At 41.6% G+C, this 20,067-nt stretch overlaps 2 protein-coding genes across 2 annotated transcripts; both read right to left on the bottom strand.

Moving 5' to 3' along the window:
- Positions 1–869: 869 nt before the first annotated feature.
- Positions 870–1,802, bottom strand: LOC308288677 (beta-1,3-galactosyltransferase 2; the record flags this gene model as incomplete). Its single annotated transcript, XM_080730148.1, has 1 exon — positions 870–1,802. One exon carries the CDS (start codon positions 1,800–1,802, stop codon positions 870–872), a length of 933 nt encoding a protein of 310 aa, XP_080586274.1.
- Positions 1,803–9,984: 8,182 nt separating this feature from the next.
- Positions 9,985–17,370, bottom strand: LOC308288676 (voltage-gated potassium channel regulatory subunit KCNG4-like; the record flags this gene model as incomplete). Its single annotated transcript, XM_080730147.1, has 2 exons — positions 9,985–10,788; positions 16,606–17,370. 2 exons carry the CDS (start codon positions 17,368–17,370, stop codon positions 9,985–9,987), a joined length of 1,569 nt encoding a protein of 522 aa, XP_080586273.1.
- Between the last annotated feature and the right edge of the window lie 2,697 nt (positions 17,371–20,067).

Below are 20,067 nucleotides of genomic sequence, written 5' to 3'. Positions count from 1 at the left end.
AACTAAAAACCCTATAAAAGTTGATAGAAGTGTTTACCAAACTTTCCTCCGTTGATCCTAATGTAATTTCTCCGGTAGAATGCATTTCTGCAAAGTATATTGTTGTATTGTGCATAACTAATGAGATAATTAGCACATTTTGTCCAATATGCTAATTATCTCATTAATTATGCACGACACATAAGAATATATATCAGAAATGGGTTCTACAGGGAAAATTACATAAGAATCAACTGAGAAAAGTTTGGTACACCCTTTAATCAGGTTTTTACAGCTATCTCCATGTCTATCATGTTGGGATAATGTGAGATAGTGTCTCACTTTACCCCGAAGCAATTGTCTCACTTTACCCCACAGCCACATTTTGGGAAAAGTGATATCTTTTATCAATTCAGGGTAATCTTCATCTAGCATCTATCACATGGATTTATAAGTTGGTAGTTAATCAACATGTATGATGTAAAATGTTGTCCCTGCATCAATTTGCTTTGACACAACAGTTGATTATGTGACAGCAAGAAAATTTACTTTTACATGCAAAAAACACATTTTTGTGAAAAAAGCATGTTTTCTACAGCACTATCAGGTTTCTCTCTTCATGGCAAGTGGGAAATTCAAAGGGCTTGAAAATATAATGGTCACATGACCACAAATGTGTTCCATTGCCAAGATAAATGGAGTGTCTCAGTTTACCCGGTGTCTCAGTTTACCCCGCTCTCCCATACTAGGATATGTGATGAGTTTCCCTGAATGACATTATGCAAAACAGTCTTTCACATTCACCAGATGTCTTTAAATTCAGGAAAACGTCCGTGTTGTCCAACATGTATTGCAATGTAACCAGAAAGATTATTCGCAGTGCTTGACTATCAACAGTATGGACCTGGTCTTTTAAAGTCTTTCCAAATGTTCATACGATCCATATCTCGATTAGTTGTGGTGGTTATTAACTTGGAGTAAGCACAGCGACTATAAGTCACAGGAAACACTTGAAAAAGATACCAGTTTGGGGGGTCGGTGGGTGAAATACCCAGGTATCTCATACACAAGCCCAAATATACATCCTCAATGTAAACAGCTTTAACATGCCTGGATGCCTCCACAAGCTTTCTAGGCAGGTCTAAGGACAAAACGTAGCCCAGCCCTAATGCATAATGAGGATATTGTGACTCAGGGAATATATCAACTGGTAGGTACCATTTAGAGTGTGGTCCTCTCAGAACTGCAGCCCCATGTGCGACAAGTCCGGTCATATATTTGTCTTTGGGAGCTTTCAACAGCATGTCGACCAAATTGTGCACATTAAGAAACGTGTCTGAGTCAATCTTCATGGCATAGGAGGCCATGGAGCAGCGAGAGTCCAACCACTCCAACATCACCATGGTCTTGATGGTTAGGTTCTTGTAGCAGTCCAGGAAGTCACTCTGTAGCAGGTCCTGGTGCTCTCTGCTCTCCTCCAACACTTGCTGTTGGGTTTGTTCTGCATTTTCTCCCGACGGCTTTCCTAATAAAAAGAACAGGCTCACCACTTTGCCCAGCACAGGGCTTTCACTCCCCCATGTCCTGCGGATGATGTCACGATCTGCCCTGTTGTGGGGAGCCACCGGGACGATCAGAACAACGAAGGGCTTCTGTTGTTTACATTTCTCTGGCTCATCCACAGTGAAGTGGTAGTGATATGGATACTCCACTAAGTACGGTCCTGGAGATACATAAGGAGGTGGTGTAGGCAGTGTTGTCCGTGGAGTGGATACTGTTGTAGTATGCACCACTGTTATGGTTGATATTGTTGTAGCATTCATCTCCTCAGGTTGTAGGAAAACTGAGGAGTTGGTCTTAATTATATTCCCATTTGTTTGGGATTTGAATATTGTGCCCGTAGCGTTTTCCTTGATGTTGGGAAATGCTGTTGTGAACAGGCTTTTGTATGGCATCCACCATTTCGTTGTGTTTTGATGTATCCACCATTGTGGGCTCCAGTCTGCTGCCTTTTCCATGACATTCACCTTGTAAAAAAATAAAATTGCCGTCACAATCAAAATGGAACAGAAACAGCGCTTGCATGGAAGCCTGCAACACTTGCCACTTTCTGCAACCTTCCCAGCCTCCACCTTAGTCTCTCTGAAAGGAAAGATCACATATATAGTGACATAGACAGCTTTACCTCAACATAACAGTTTTCTTGAAATCATAGCCACACCATTAAACCAGGCAATGGTAAATAAAATATACTAAAGTACACTGTGCCAGAATATTTGGTCTCCCCATACCAAACCTCACAAGGCAAACTACACCAATCACAACCTTATCCTAGTGCAGTAGTTCTCAAAGTGTGGTCCTGGGAACTCCAGTGGTCGATCTATAATCGCATTGCTGTTGCTATTTTCCAAAAAAGTTGAACATCAACAATAATGATAATTTTGAAACAACACAAATGTTATCTTATTGGGGTCCCTAGCCAAAATATTTTCAAATGAATAACAATTACAGAGGCAGCTATAGTAAATATACATTTTAGTTTTTCTGATGATATCTTCTGCATAGTACTTATTCTGTCATTCAATGTTGTATTAGTTAAAAAAAGGATCTCAATGTAAACAAGCCTCAAGTCGTCTCTCCTGAGCTTATCCTTTTAGTTGACCTTCTTTGTACCAGTGAACTGTACTATGTCATGAAACTGTACCTTTTCCTACGTAAACTTCTAATAAATACTTCAATCAATCAATGGGTGTCTGTCAATTCCGGGGTCATTGACATGTACATTTATTAGTACCGCTGCCCTATACAGTATACACAACACTGAGGTGCAAAAGGGCTTGCTTATAAGGGAAAACCTGCAGTCATAGCCGCCTTAAACTAAAAGGCCTTGCTGAACAGGTGTACACACTGCTGTCTGTCATGTCATGTCATGTCATGTCATGTCATGTCATGTCATGTTATGTTGCTGTTGGTGTTATTGTGTGCTGTCGTATGTATTGTTTATTGTTGTTTGATAAGTACAGTGCTGTGGAAAGTACAGAATGTAGGCTACTACAATGTGCACTGATCATTCTTTTTTGCACCACCATTGCCTTGGGCAGTGGGTGGGTCTGGGCTCCAAAGCAATCCCCACCTGAACAAAAAGTCAGATCAAGTAAACTTTCAACTTTCAAACAGTTACCTGAAGGCACTTCATAATCATTTAGTTATATAGTTGTCTATCTACGCTGAGAAAGCTTCTTTGTGAAATACTTTACCAATACTGAATAAATGGTTGCACAGCTGGCAAGTTTCTCAGTTCAATCTGTCATCAGGCTTATGTTCATTATATTTGTGCAATGTAAACTGCTAAACATTACAGCAACCAAATATATAAATGTGAAGACAAAAAAAAACTGTAATTAGCAACTGCCATTGATTTGACGACTCGCAGTTGCTCTGTGTGTAATTTCTTTCCTATAGCAATATTATTATTTATTAAAGGCTAAAAACTTTATGGAACATTCTGGTCTAAATCCTTCTTCAGGCACATCACATTATATCCGCAGAAGGTCCCCGGCCAAATCGTTGTCTATTAAATTAAATCGTTGTTGAGCAAGTGATACTGTGTACAGGTTTTACTGATTCCTTAATGTTAATTTAAAATCTTACAGTATCTGTATGTCTCTCTTCTATAATGCTGACTTGCTAATTCCTTCATGCAAATAGTCATGACAAGTAATATCACGTCATTCACCCCATTATACAGAAGAAAACATAACAGATTGAACAGACACAAATCTAAAATGTAACTTGACAGCAACAAGTCCAACTTGTTTGTGATACTTCATCAAACTTTCTGGAATGGCTTGCCTCCAATCTCCCATACCTATTTAAAATACAAATAAAATGATGAAGTGGTATATAAAGAAGTGGCATACATACCTTCCTCTGCTGTTAGCAAAGCCATTCTCTAACATGTTGAAAGCCTCGTGTGCTCACAGGTTTCAGTGACCGTTCCTTTCCTATAGGTATTAGGTACCAGACAGTACGACTGCCTATGTTGTTCTACTGGTATATCCAGTTTTTCATCCTCCAAACCTCTGTGTAGCCATGCACGATTGTTGACACACTCTGTGTGTTGGCAGGGATGCTGGATAGAAGTATTTGAATGTGTGATAGCCATTGATAAGGCATCACTTCAACCTGACCTTTAGCTCTTTCCTTTTGGCCCATTCAGGTAGGTTTTATCCTGTAAACAGCACAAAGGTTGAAAATAAGATGTTACAAACCAGGCTGTTAATTCTTCATGCCTGCGATCACACCAGCAGATGGTGGCTCAATCTAGTAGCTTGTGTTGACACCAGTATAGGAGTATTCCTACATGCAGTGTTACCATAGAATTGTCTCTCCAGAGTTCACCACTATTCTCCCTAGGATATGTAAATTGTTACTGGCAACCACAGGTTAGTTCCTCCTGCACTAAAACCCCGCCTCTAGCTATTTGTTTCAGCAAATGACACAGGTGTTCAGGTTTCACATGTTGTGTAATCAGGGGCGTCACAAGGGGGGGGGGGAGTGGGACTGAGTTACTAGGGCCCAAGGTGGAGGGGCCTTAATTATTTTATACTTCAGCTATTGAAAAATAGCAGATCTACAAGCTCACAGCGCGGCACATTTTAGAAAAATCGTGAAAATGTTTACAAATCTTTGAATACCGGTATATGTATTTTTGAAGCGATTATTTGTAACTCAAATTTTGCAGTGTGTTGTATTGTGTGGTGCACCAAGGATCCTTTTTTACAGAGTGATTTGTTTTTCTTCTTCATATTGATACATTGTATATTCTTTTACATACCTGTATTAGGTTTTATAAAAATGTAATTCAAGCTCAAACAGGTGTTTCAATTTATATGCCCACACACCCTTGGAATTTGAACCTTAGATTGTGAGCTCAAACAGAACACCTTCCTCTTGTGTGTTTTGTTCTGTTTGCTCTATCAAGAGAAACTGTGGATAAGATGGATTCTGAGACACAAACTAGTTTCCAATTAGTTATGTCCTTACAAGACATTAAAGTGTTCTGTAGAAAGAATCTGATGCTTTAAGTCAGTGGTTCTCAAAGTGTGCTCCCGGGGAATTCCAGGGGGTCGCCAGCAAAATGTGTTAATATAGCATCAGAATCTTATACAGTATATTGGCTATTGGTTATTTGAAAAGCAGACACAAAAGCTTGTAGATCAGCTATTTTCAAATAAATCTTGAACATGTTTAACAATCTTATATGGGTCCCCTTACACAAAAGATGTTCAGAAGGCTGTCTGTGGCCAAGTATTTTAGGGTGTCCTTGATATGAAAAAAAACCACTGCTCACACAAAGAAATATGTGATTCTTTTGTACTTTTCAGTTTGTGGCATGTTGAGGACATGTTGAAAACATGTTCTGACTGCCCTGTAATTACTCTCTCCCAAGTCAGAACATTTCCCACAGCAGTCTGAATACTCACCTCTTCAGACTCTACCTTACCCCATTACTTTCAATTTATGATGATTGAGACCGAAGGTTGCAGTATACCATGAGAAATGTCGTAGCTTGTCCGTCAGTACAGGAAGTGTCCGTCTTTCAGTCAGTACAGGAAGTGATGTTACGTGACATCACCTCATCAAAGATCAAACCCTGGATATCCATATACTGTCACTGTGACATCACTTCCTGTTCCACTTTCTGATGTCATCAATCCCAGGCCCTAACTGGCCCAAAAGCTTGCTTTACTCTGATTTACACCCTACTTTCCCCAAAAACGTTAATATTAAGTCCATATATGTAAATGGATATATATTAATAAAGGATAAAATAAATAAAATGTCCATATACAGTATGGGCATTCCCAGATGATGCCCTGTTAGGGTACACACTTATGCCCAAATATGGAGATCCCAAGGCATCAAACCCAGGCCCTAACTCGCCAAGGCCCTGCTTGGCTTTACTAATATACACTGGCCAAATGGCAAAGGCATGGCCCATATCTGTGTGGCTGGTTCAGATGGGGATCTCCATGTATGGGCATAAAATATATTGTATGTATATGGATACATATTATTATTAATAAAGGATAAAATAAAATAAAAAGTCCATATGTCATTCCCAGAAACAAAATCCCTTTTATGCCCATATATGTATATTTCTGATGTCATCAATCCCAGGCCGAAAACGTTAATATTAAGTCCATATATGTATATGGATATATATTAATAAAATAAATAAAATGTCCATATACAGTATGGGCATTCCCAGATGTTGCCCTGTTAGGTTACCCCCTTATGCCCATGGAGATCCCCAGTATTTTGTTTCCACCGTAATCTGAAGACTCAACTCTTCAGATTCCACTTTAGCCCGTAGCACTTACCCTATAGTCTCTAGTCTACAACCTTGCAGCTTTCTGCAAAGGCTAAAATGTAATTTAGATAGTATGTGGTCATTGTTGACCTGGCATCCTATAGTATAGTTTGTATAGTTTAACTGTACATACCAATCTCTCGAGACAGAGTCAATGATGGCTATGCAAGGAAGAGAGATAGACCAAGTGGGCGTCGCTCTTTCTTTGATGATGGGTTCCCAGATTGCTGTTGGACTGATGAGAGGTTCTTGGTTTACCTACATATAGATATAGATTAATATTTCTATGCATCTGATGTTCCCTGATGCTGCCCTTAATTTGTTACCTTTTTTGATAGATGCCTGTTATAGCATGCACAATGTTGGTTCCCTGTTCACATTTTTCTTATTCACCATTTGTTTTGCTCGACCACAAATGAAAAGCATGTTATTTAGATATCATGTTGTTTAGACTGCAGGTTTGTTTACCTGTTATCCTAGTTTCTGTGAAGCACTACATTGTTCTCTTTGTTTGTTGAAGGTTCATGACATTTACTCTGATTGCAGACTTCGGTCTGGATAAGAGCATTTGCCAAATGCCTAAATTATGATGCTGATTATGATAAATCCTTCATTCCCATATCTGACAATGTCTCCGTTATTAATTATTGTACACACAAGACACAACAGACAACTGCAGCTGTTTGCTGCCTCTACCTTTGATATGGGAGAAGCTTGTGAGGAATAATTTACCTTGTTTAGGCATCTTTGTTTAGTTTTGTTATTCATCTTTCCATGCAATTTGGAAATTGGAGATTTAAATACAGTTACAGAGAAAGATACAATGGCAGTCAACTGTGTCTGTTGACTATAATGCATTTTATTTCTGATAAGCTGAAATGGCATCATCATGAAACTCATGTAATCAGATCAGCTGGGCAAACAAGTGATTTTGGTAATGCAGGACACACATCAAACAAGCATAAACAAGAGAAGTCTCTGGAGTCATCGTTCTATCCATTATTGAGATAGAAATCCAACATCATGAAGGTGGTGATATTTGGGTATCGGTTGCTGTCGGGCAGAAACCTCTTAGCTCCATATTTTACCCCCCCCCCCCTTTCCCCCCTTTCCCCCCCTACTTCACCATACTACAGTGTCACACAAAAGTATATCGTCCGTTTTTGAATTTGAATTATGAATGTTTTGGACATAGGAGGTGTCCACCCGACAGAAACAATATATCTACTGTATTGAGTACAGTGTGTGTGGATGTATAGTAAACTAAAATTCTGCAGTAATCAAACATTTGTAAAGATACTTAATTCAACATGTTATTGTGAAAACAGGCAGGTTGTGAGCATAGTGGTGTGTAAAGGATGTTCAAGGGGAGGTATACTTCAAAAGAATACAACTGTGTTTCAAACAACACAAACGAACCATTTAAACTGGTAACTCAAGTATTAATATTATTACTGGTGAGTTATTACCCCGTACTCATCCGATTGGTCTGTTTGATTGTTAGCAACTTTATGGGAAAATGGGGATAGGGTTCAAAGTTTTGGGAAAGGAAATTCCATTTTCCGCCTAAACGAAAAATGGTAAATGACGTGTTTACTTTTATTGACAAATAATAAATCCCATAGGCTATAGTCTAACATTTGATTTTAACATTTTCACTGCAGTTGCGTTACTACTGGTATAAGTTTATACAGCCGTTGCTATGGCATGAATGTCATGGTTTACATACAGCTTTTTGCTCAGTTTGGTCCATTGTTATATCCCAGGGGTGCCCACACTTTTTTGACGTAAGATCTACTTTTAAAATGACTAGCTCAACATGATCTACCCATCCAAAATGTTTTAGCTGAGGGCCTGAGGGGGGCTTTGGAATAGCCGCACTGGCGTTACATTTTAGACAAACACACTTACTGTAAGGGGGAAATAAATGGGAAATACTGGGGAAAATGTCTTAATCCCATTCTGTATGGAAGTGGTAGGTTTTGGGGTTCTTTGTAATGCTACTGACTCTTGAACAAAGTATTGCATTGGAGGTTTGCCTACTTTAGAGGCCATGAAGGGAGCTGACAGGCCCTTCTTGATGTCATATTGACATATTATTTTTATATTTTAATTGTATATTTTTAGAGGCATGTCATGTGGTCTACCTGCACACCCTTGGTGATCTACTGGTACAGTAGATCACAATCTACCTTTTGGGCACCCCTGTTATATCCCTTGTGTTCATTATGTACTAGACATACTACAATGTCCCTCTATGTTAGTGATTCCCAAACTGTTTTCCTTATAGCCCGCCCTTCTCACATTTGTCACTTTCTGAAAGATCTTTTTACAATGTTATTACTGTGCTTCACACAGTGTCACATGAGTTGAGAGTGTTTTCTGCTGGTGTTTCAGTCCGAGTGTATCAAAGGGTGCGTTTGGAAATGCGCACCGGGTGTGGTTAGGGTTAGGGGTTAGGGTTAGTTTTAGGCATAGTTTTACTGTGGTTAAGGTTAGGGTTAGGGTTGAGTTTAGGCATAGTTTTACTGAGATTAGGGTTAGGATTAGGGTTGTGTTTAGGCACTCACTACACTGAGCACACACCCGGTGCGCATTTCAGAACGCAACCTTTGATACACTCGGACTGAAACACCAGCAGAAAACACCATCCCGTTACATGAGGAAGTTAGCTATGTTAATGGATTCTATGACAAATTGGACTGATGTTGCATTGAGAACATACAGAGAGTGGATGAAATCAAGTTATGATCTTGTGCAATATGTTTAAAAATGAGGACTACCTCAAGACAAGGCCTAAAAAAAAGAATACAAAAAGAACTTTTGAGAATGACACACCTCAATTAGCCCATGCTGACCAGTAAATGTGCATTTTACTGGTCAGCATGCTCCTGCACCAGCTGCAACAACAACAATGGCAGACATAACACAGTTACACACATAAGCAGCAATTCCACCTCATCGTTTTGCTTTCTGGTTCACCATAGCTTGTTTTTATGTGATTGTTCTTTTGTTTTTAAGTTACTATGCATTCTCAGTTTGTTCTTCTCTGGCATTTTACATAATCATTGATGTAGACTTTAGCATGAAACATGAGCGTGGCGTATATTAGCATAGATTTCTATCTTAGATTTTATTCACATTTTCTATTTCAAATGTGTATTTTGTACTGTACTGTGGTTTTTAAGTTCCATGTGAATAATGATTATACTGAATGCACTAATTTGTTTGTCACATGATAAGGCATTATGTTGTTAAAGGTATAAGCTACCACTGCTACTTGAAGAGCATGAATTCAGACTCAGAGTATGCATAGGCCACAACAACAAGATTTGAATACAATACATAATGTAACAACACAAGCTTTCAATTGTCAAAGTATCATTTCAGTATGTCATTAACCACTTAATACCTAGGCTATACTTGGTTGACTGGGGTCCCCCAGAGCTCTATACTAGCTCCCCTCCCGTTTTCACTCACAATAATTGTCATCACTGAAAAAAGAAGATCTACAAGCACACAGGCCATTGCGTAGATCTGCTATTTTCATCAAATGTTCACCCCGGAATAGGGGTGCTAGGGTTCATGTGGTTAATGACATGACGCCATGACAACAGATTTCCAGGTAATCAAAAGGCCGTAGACGGAAGCGTGGATGACATGACTCGATCATCGTCTCCCGTGGGCACAGGAGAAAATGATTGATCGAATGAGACAACCATGTCAGCCTCCTTTTGCTCTTCCTTCCACAGTCTTTTGTATTCCTGCTTGAGCTCCTGGTAGCTGCGGGAGAACGTATGGAAGATGGATGTGGCCGGGAAAGCCATTATGAGGATTCCGCTCAAGATGCTGACCAGTGCGACCATCTGTCCAGGGATGCTGTATGGAACCATGTCACCGTAGCCCACTGTGGTCATGGTGATGATGGCCCACCAATACGTGGCTGGTATGCTGCTGAAGCTGTACCTCGGAGGGCTGGAGGCATAAGGTGCCAGTTCACTCTCAGCTAGATGGACCAGTGGGGAGTAGAGGGCCACGCACACGCACACAAACAGCAGCAACAGGCCAAACTCCCTCGTGCTGCGCTTTATGGTCATGCCCAGGGTCTGCAAGCCCAGCGAGTGGCGAGCCAGTCGCATAACATAGAGGATGCGCAGGGCCCGTAACATGCGCAGAATCAGGCCCAGTTTGTCCAGGTACCCTCTGCCTGGTCCAGCACTATGTTGTTCTTCATGTGACAAATCTTTGACCTCTACGGCCAGTGACACGTAGTAGGGCAGGATGGCGATTGCATCGATGATGTTGAGGGCACTGCGAGCAAAAGCTAGCTTGCTCTGCGCATGGAGAAATCGCAGCACAAACTCAAAGGTGAACCAGGCCACACAAACTGACTCCACCACAAACATGTTGTAACACTTCTGGGAACATTCACCCTGAGGAGAAAAAACGGGAAGAGATACTAATTAAATTAAAGGTTTAAAATACAGTAGTTTGTTAGCACACTGTAACTTGTTGAATCAAGCTAAGTCTATAAATAAGTTGTAATATCACATTGTGGTATTATCTTTAACCACATGAACTAGGTATAATCGGTTAAATCAATATCGTAATAAAAAATGCATCGTAGAGATTTACATTATTGTGAAAATGACCTCTATCATACACTGGGATGAATTAGCTTTTGCCGAGCTGTATATATATATACCTTGCTAAAATAACTGTCTATCTATGTCATTTTTGTAAAAAGGTTTATCAGAAAACAGAAAAAACTGAACCAAAACAAACTAATTGATATTTCTTAATCATTTCACCCAAAAGCTGTATAGCAATATATGACTATTGATATACAAAAAACCTGCCTGTTCAGTAATGTAACATAAGAGGATTAAATGACTTCATGGCTGGTGGGGTGGGCCATCCATTCTCTAGATACAATATATTATAACTCTATGGTTCTCATGTGTAAGGAGATATTTTGCAAAACAAAGGACATGTGGATAGAATTGTATTTTTAAACAGAGTATCTGTTATCTGAAAAAGGTGTGTGTGTGTGTGTGTGTGTGTGTGTGTGTGTGTGTGTGTGTGTGTGTGTGTGTGTGTGTGTGTGTGTGTGTGTGTGTGTGTGTGTGTGTGTGTGTGTGTGCATGTGTGTGTTAGATTCTCTAATATATTTCTTAATCATTTCGCCCAAAACGTTTACAGCAATATGACAATTGATATACAAATAATGTTGTCTGTGAGTTATGCAACATAAGCGGATTAAATGACTTGCCAATTTGTGTTTTGACAATTTATTAATGAAGTAAGTTATCCGTCTAGACAAGGCCAAATTAATTTGCCTGAATCACTTTGTCTTTGACCTAGGCAACATAAAATGGACATACGGTCACACAGATAGGCCATTATACAACTGGGGTGGGAACAGCATTATCGTTTTAAGGATAGGTGATTTTAGAGCTGTTTTAGGCATAAATATAATTTTCCTCATAAAATTACATACCTAGGTCATTATTTGAGCAAGGTGACAATATCCGGTCTGAACATGTCCTGAATTGGCTCTATACTGGACCACTTTTTTCTCTACACCAAATCTCTTTAACATTGCCTATCTACAAGCTCACAACACGTAGCGGAGGATTTTGAGCTTGTACATCAGATATCTTTGGCTTATGTTACCTCCAGAATAGGTATGCTGGCGTCATGATGATGAGAAAAAAAAGTGCTGCTACCCTGCTACTAGGCTGCAAGATCAACTCTCACGTTCTGTTCGCCCCCACCCTCCCCCACGGTCCTGTAGATCAGCCTTTTCAACACACAGCATTGAACAGAGACGGGGGGAAAAAAGGAAGCTTAACATAGAGCAGCATGTTTGATTAAACTGAGAGGAGAACCATGACTGTTTACACTCAAGGAAGCAGCTGATGTCTGTGGGTAAGCACACAACAGAACAGTTTCTCCCCTCTTCCTTCTTCCCACTTTATCCAACACCATTAAGCAATAAGCATGGATAACAATTCAAGCATAAACTAGTGCCATGATCACATCACGTTATGAATGTATGAATGTTCCCAAATCAAAGTGGAAAATGGTTTGTTTTTTTTGCAACAATGTCTATGTCTAGGGGGGGGGGGGGGGGGGGGCATATAGCCTGGGACCGCCACTGGTCTGGGGCAAGTTATAACAAGGATGTACTCTAAGAAACAATCATTACATTAAAGTGACAAGCTGTATGGAGACAAATTGGCGATAGTGAACAACACATTGAAAAGTAGTGGCATGTTATCATCACTAGGACAAATGTTGGGCTCGTCATTGGTGAGCCAGCAGGGTACATCAGCAGTGACAAACAGTTGGCTACTCTCAAGTAAATACATCTCCCTCCCTGCCCACAGAATCTGTCATGATTTAATGTTAATTAATGTTGTGTGTGTTCCAATTAAGCTTAAGACACAACTGCCTTTGTTCCTATAAGGCATATGTTTCTCCACTGCGTTCACAAATGGGAGTGTGGTGAGAGCTTTAAAGCTGCAGTGAGGAAAGCAGTACTTCAGCAAAAACAACCGTTTCTATATGGTACGTATACGTATTCAGGGGTTGACACTAAGGTCTCAGAGGCACTTGCCCATCGTGCAAGTACAGGTCATGTTCTACTTGCCCGAAGGTAATGCCCACTTGCCCGAAAAGTAATTATCCATTATTGTCCATTATAAAATGATAGGTACGATTTTAATTACCGCTCAATTTCACACTTATTTCTTTACTTTCTGGGGCTGTGCGATAAAATGTCATACCTCAATACCTCCAAATCCAAATGCCAAATACTTTAGCTATGATTGAATATGTCTATGGGTTCACACTTGTTATTTTTTATTTTTAAAGTTGTACTATGTAACTTTTTTTATAAAACAAATCTTAAAATTCTCCTAACTATTAAATCACAAAAGTTTTAGAAGATCCGCGCCGTGAATTTCAGCCTGTAAAGCCTTCTCTTTATGTAAACTGAGATCCTTGCCGTGGACCGGATCTCGCGCCAAAATTGCGTCATCACACTACCGGCCAATCACAGCGAGGGTTATACAACTGCCGGCCAATCACAGCGCATCTTGAAGTGGGGTCGCTATGGCAGCCATATTTGTTGTCGCCCGTTTGTACCATCCCTTCTCTAGGTAATTTCGCCTACCAGGCAGGGTGAAGGAGTCCGTATCTCTGGAATTACTGAACGCACAGGAACAAGGGACCCCTTAAAAGATAGATCTCAGCGAGGTGGAGGCAGACGCGGGGGTCTGAAGGTACGAAAAACGTCCGAAAGACGCGGACGCGACCGCGGTTTGCTATAGGGCTAATGACCACTAGTTGGGCATCTTACACAGTATGGCTTTAAATGTAGCAACAGTAAAAACAGTACATTATAGGTAAATAGTGCTCTTATTTTACATTCCACAGACCAGAAGACACAGCGCACTGGCCACGTTCAGGTGTTTAGACAGATATCTCGTGTTGTGTTTATAGACGTTTGCGTCCCCTCTCAAATGAGCACTTGCCCTGTCGGGCAACCTGAAAGCCAACTTCACCTGCCCTGACGTTTTATTTACCTGCCGGGGGCAGGTGGGCAAGCCTTAGTGTCAATGCCTGCGTATTGGAGAAATAATGAATCTTGGTGGATGGTGGGTGGGTGATTTATTTGTACACAAGGATATATGGTTGACTTCAGAGCACAGCTTGGCTTGTGTCAAGCCTAGCCATAGAATCCTCATAAATGCTATTAAATGTGTATTATCTATCTACATTACACTTTTGCATGTGGATTTTCAAACCCCCAATTAATTTAATTTAATGTCACACTACAAAATTATAGTTCTGTTCAGTTCAGCTGCAATTGTTTGTCTAAATAATTTTGATGTGGATGTGCCGTTTTAACAGTTATTCGCATTCACAAGACATAACATCGATGTCTTTATACAAAACCACCGAGGTGGAAATGGCGGCACTCCAAAGAATAAAGGATGCCAGCTCAGGTACACATTTCTTTATTGCTACCTCAGGCTAATGCGTTTAGGCAGGACTCTGGCCTTCATCAGTGCATACTGTAGCTTTTTACCATGCTCTGATGAAGGCACCTGCCAAAACGTGTTACCTGAGGTAGGTAGCAATAAAGAAATGTACATCTGAGCCAAAAGTCAGCGTTGCCAGATTTTGCGAGAGAAACAAGCACAAAATAAGCGACTCGGGCAGGTCAGATCAAGCTTCACTGTTGTTTTTGGGCAGTAAGAACAAATTACTCAATTACTCACACCCAAAATTAATCATGTCATTAATGTATTTGGCCACTCTGAAAATATTTTTGTGCCAGTGACCCTCATAGAAGATATTTTTGAAAATAGCAGATCTACAAGTTCACAACTCGTTTTCAAATAGCCCATGGATTAAAGTGGTTGAACTGAAACAACCCCAAATAACCAACTACACTGTAGAAACAACCCCAAAACACTAAAACTGATGTTGACAAATGGCTACAGGAAAACAAGTCCAAAGTTGCTTATAATAAGCAGAATTGGCAACACTGCGTGCTACTATTTCCAACTGTGTGGGTTCTTTTTGTTTAATAGCAACCATGCTAGCCAAGTAGGTGATCAGAGGTAGCACACCTCCACATCCAAACATCAATATCTCATTGTGAAAATGGCAGGCCATGTCATCATTAATTTTCTTTATTTTTTTTATCTTGCACTGGCCTGGCAAAGCAGAGTCCACTGTCAGAGAAAACGTTTCTCTAAAGCAGTGTTTCTCAATGGGGGTAAGTGTACCCCTAAGTACGCGGGGGTACTGCAGGGGGTACGTGAGGAAAACTAGAAAATGGGAATATTCACTTCACATTGGGTGTGATTTTTGTATTCTTTTCCTGTATAGTGACGTCGGTGAGACACATGATGCTACGCACACACATTTTACTATGGCAAAACGCTGAGAAAAAAGGCTACGGACACACGCACAGCCACTTATGGGAGCGGTTTGCACTGCTCAAAAAGTAAAAAAAAAAAAAAGAAAAGAAAAGTATGCTATGACATCACAGGTCCTCTCAAACTTTGGGCCTGTGGCTCCCCGGCTAGTGGGTCCTGGGCACAGCTGGGTCATGACACGAAAAGCTTTGGGAATCTCCTGTTCTAAGGAAGGATAATCTCTCTCTCTCTGTCTCAGGTGAGGTGACTTTGTCAGTGTCTAATGTTACTGAAATAAGATAACATAATTAGTGTGGTTGCCCTTAGGCAACCACAGTATTGTTATATCCACAAAGGTGTGCCACGCTATACTCCTAACTCCCCTCATGTGTTTGCATTTTGCTAAACAATGTTTGTTCTTTTCCTTTCTTTTTATCCAAGCAGTTTGAGGGACTCCCTATAGTTGGAGCAGTGGTGTGTTCCCTGAGAATTAGAAAGGAATTGTATACCCTCCACTAACTTCAGTTACCACGTGCAAGTGCATAGCCTATTAGGCCTATATGTGCGCATGTTGGAATACTTATGGTATGGCTAAAAAACCTAGAACACACCACTGTGGAACCCTGACAGTTCCATTACACACACGCACGCAAGCAAACGCGCGCGCGCACACACACACACACACACACACACACATACACACACAAACGCACACGCACACACACATACATACACTCACACACACACACACACACACACACACACACACACACACACACACACACACACACACACACACACACACACACACAATGATCCCCCGACTAGGATGGAATTGCTAGTTGGTCATCAAACAACTGATGGGCAACCACTGATTGAGTAGGATATGTTCACGCTTTTTTAAGGGGTTAATACTGGTCACCTCAATCAGAATCTGAGAATGTTTTAGTGATTATGTATTGCAGAGCGGCTTTGTTCACTAACTGCACACCTAGATACTTATCTACTGTATAGCTAGCTAAAGATTGACTATGTCATTGTAAGACTTTCTTGTTTCGTTTTATTGACAGGGTTCGATTTTCTGTGGGGATGAGGGGTAATCCATGCATCTGTTTTGAAATCCCCCTGGTCATTAATTGTTATGGCTGGGTAGGGATATGTTTAATCCCTTGTTCTGGTCAGACTTTCTTTTTCTTGGAAAATCTAGACTGTCTATGTTTGATGTTTATGTTTAATCATATCACAATGTATTATCTATTGTGGGCAAACCTTTTTTTAAGGCTGATTCTAGATAGCCATCTGCTTCATACACACCTTTCTTTCTTCTTCTCTGAGATCTGGCATGCTGCTGATGCACAGGCTGACAACGGTGATCACCACCATGATGACAGAGAGGCAGGCAAACACCTTCCCTGCCGTACTCGACTCAGGATTCTCCATCACGTCCCGGACTATACTGAGCAGTCTGCGGTATCCCACCTCAGCCTTCTGGATAGCGGCTTTCTTCAGGACCATCCTCCTCTCCCTCCACTCCTCCTCTTGGCGCTCCCGCTCAGACACCTCTTCCACGCGGGTGATCATCCGGCGCCGGCAACAACGCTCCATGTGGCCCGGGTCCACGCCCCAATAGTCCAGCTCGTCATTAAGCGACACGGCGCACAGCTCCCGCAACAGGCGGAGTTTGCCCGCGGCTAAGAAGTTGAGGATAACCCGGAAGGCTCGAGGGTTACGGTCGAAAAAGAACTCCTGGCAGGTTTCGTCGTAGTCGTCACACAGTCGCGCTTTCTCCTCAGCGGTGGTGCAGAAACGCAGGCGTCCCAGCCGGCTCTGGGGGAACTGCTCCAACGTGCTCCAGGGGAAGGTGTAGCGGTTGCCCCCCACGTTGACCAGAACCTGCAGGGTGTGGTCAATAACATAGGAGGCCTCGGCGTCGTGAAGCAGCTGAGCACGTAGGAAGTAGACACCCTTGATGGTCTCAGTCTCCGGGATCTCTGTGAAGAAGCGATCGAGGCTGCTGTCATCGCTGGAGTAGTCATTAAAGTCATTGGTGTTGGTGTTGGTGTTGCTGATGATGGGCATGGTTGCTGCTGCTGGTCCGACAGGGGTTGAGTGGGTTCTCTATGTCGACTTGAAAAGGTTATCAGGACCAGATGCCACAGGAGAGACCGAAAAGTCTGGTAGATCAGAAATGACAATTGATTCTGTTTACCAAGTCTTCTTGAAATTAAATACAAGTAAATAAACAATACACAATATTAATAGTGTTTCTACACATTGCATATGATGTGCAAATGTGTTTATCATATTTTTACATGAGCGTTGTGCACGGCACATGTGCAGATGAAGTTAAGTCAGGAAACTGTTCTCAATCATTCACATGTTTCACTTAATTGATAGAGCCTTAAGGCCTGATTTAGGCCGGCTTTACACTGCAGTCAAATCCAGCCCAAATCCGATTTGTTCTCAAATCTGATCTTTTGGCCCGACTTTTCACACTGCATTTGCAAGTGACACAGATCTGATCTGTGCATTCAGACAGCGTCAGCCCAAAGCTGCCCTGTGGCGACATGTATGCTTTGGTTACCGTGGTAACGACGTAGGCGTCATGACGTTACGTCACTACGTCGACGCTGGCTGATTACGTTCTGATTACGTTCAGGAAATGCGACATAATAGACCTTTGTAAACACACGTTAATATTGTTTTCCTCTCTTCTTTTCTTTACTCTTGTGTTTCGCTCTTCTCTCTCGTTTTCACTGTTTAGCTCACGTGTTTTCTCTCTTCTCTTTTGTTTTTCTCATGTGCTCAGTGGGCTGTAATCAAATAGTAAATACTCGCGCTCTGTAATGATGTAATTTACAGCCGCGCTCGGGTCTCGCTGCTCGCGCAGCTTGAAGTGACGCTTGGCCAAGTTGGCCAGTTTGATGTGACTTGAATGTGACCTGCATATAACTCAATGGGGTGGATGTGGTTGCTGCTTTCAGACTGTGTCAGATGTCCTCAGATCCGATATGGATCGGATTTGAAACTACCTCTGGATGTGGTTTTTCAAAATCGGATTTCATGTGACCTGAATGTGACATGTTTGGATTTAGACTATTTTAAAAAAATCGGATTCCACTTTTGAAGTGACTCAGATCTGATTCAGGCTAGATTTCAGTGGCAGTGTAAAGCCGGCCTTACACTGCAGCCAAATCCAGCCTGAATCAGATCTGTGTCACATCCAGATTGGAATCTGATTGGTTCACATGTGACCATGTGACCATTTAAACCAATCGGATTCCAATCTGGATGTGACACAGATCTGATTCAGGCGGGATTTGGCTGCAGTGTAAATCAGTCCTACGGCCGGCTTTACACTGCCACTGAAATCTAGCCTGAATCAGATCTGAGTCACATCAAAAGTGGAATCCGATTTTTTTTAAATAGTCTAAATCCAGACAGATCACATAGTAACCACATCCACCCCATAGAGTTATACGCATTACGCAAGTCACATGCAAGTCACATCAAACTGACCAAACGTCACTTGCTGCGCGACCCGAGCGCGGAGCGCCAACGCCATTACAGAGCGCGTTATGATGGGCAATCCCGTTCATTTCAGTGAACGGATCATTTCGTGCACGTTCACGGTAATGATCCGTTCAAAAGATTCGTTCAAATGATTCGTTCATAGTGCGATCGTCCCGTGAAAAACACAATCGCGTGAGCGTTTTACGTCGCGATTACAGCCCGCCGTCGCGTCCTGTCTGCCGGCCGGGGCTATTAGGGGGAGGGGCGGGGGTGTGAACGACCCATTTCAGGGATTTGAACGAATCGTTCACTAGTCATGCTAATGATTTGATTCTTATGAACGAATCACTCATGAACGACACATCACTGTAATGATTACAGCGCATATTACAGTGCGCTGAGCACATGAGAAAAAATCACACCCGTGTGAAGTGGAGCTGTGTGTGTGTGTGTGTGTGTGTGTGTGTGTGTGTGTGTGTGTGTGTGTGTGTGTGTGTAGCTCATGTGTACCGATTTTTGTGACATTTGAAGAAAATATGTAGGAAAAGGAGCAAAAAGTGTGTTTTGGAGAAAATTCAAGATGGCGGAAAATCTATCCTGGCGCAAATGGGCGTGGCCTATATGGGGAGATGCGTCTTGACCCAAGGAATCCAGGGAAAAAAGAATTTTAATTTTCCGATCTACGGTTCAAGAGTTACGGGGCAAAACGTAAAGTGGGCCGTTATAGCGCCACCATGAGGCCGAGTGATGTAATTATTTTTCGATTCATTCTTAAAATCATTATGAATCTCCTCTCCGAGGTTTGAAACTGTAGCTCCTATGGTTTACGAGAGAAAAATACTTGAAAGTGATTTCTTGCATTGTCCCATTATAAGTCAATGGGGACAATTAAGCGTCGTTTTTTGCCGATTACGTCGGCATGGTAAGGCGGATCGGAACGAAAGGTAATAGAACACCATTCCCGGCCGAGCCGCACATTTTGATGTATATATTGCGCGAGTGGCGTAAATGGTGCGGCACTAGTTACGCGCCGAAGTCAGGCTACATACACACACACAGACAGACAGACACACAGACAGACACACAGACAGACCCACACAGCCACGTATAGGGAGCTGCACACAGCTCCAAAAACAAGAGAGGAGAGATAAAACACGTGAGCTAAAGAAGAAGAGAGAAACACAAGAGTAAAGAAAAGAAAAGAGAAAAACAATATTGTAACATGTGTTTGTTTTTGTTCTTGTCGCTTGTCTGTTATGCCGC

The sequence above is a fragment of the Nannobrachium achirus genome (assembly GCF_963921795.1).
Source record: "Nannobrachium achirus genome assembly, chromosome: 7".
NCBI classification, from domain to species: Eukaryota; Metazoa; Chordata; class Actinopteri; order Myctophiformes; family Myctophidae; genus Nannobrachium; species Nannobrachium achirus.
This window is presented reverse-complemented; position numbering and strand designations above follow the sequence as displayed.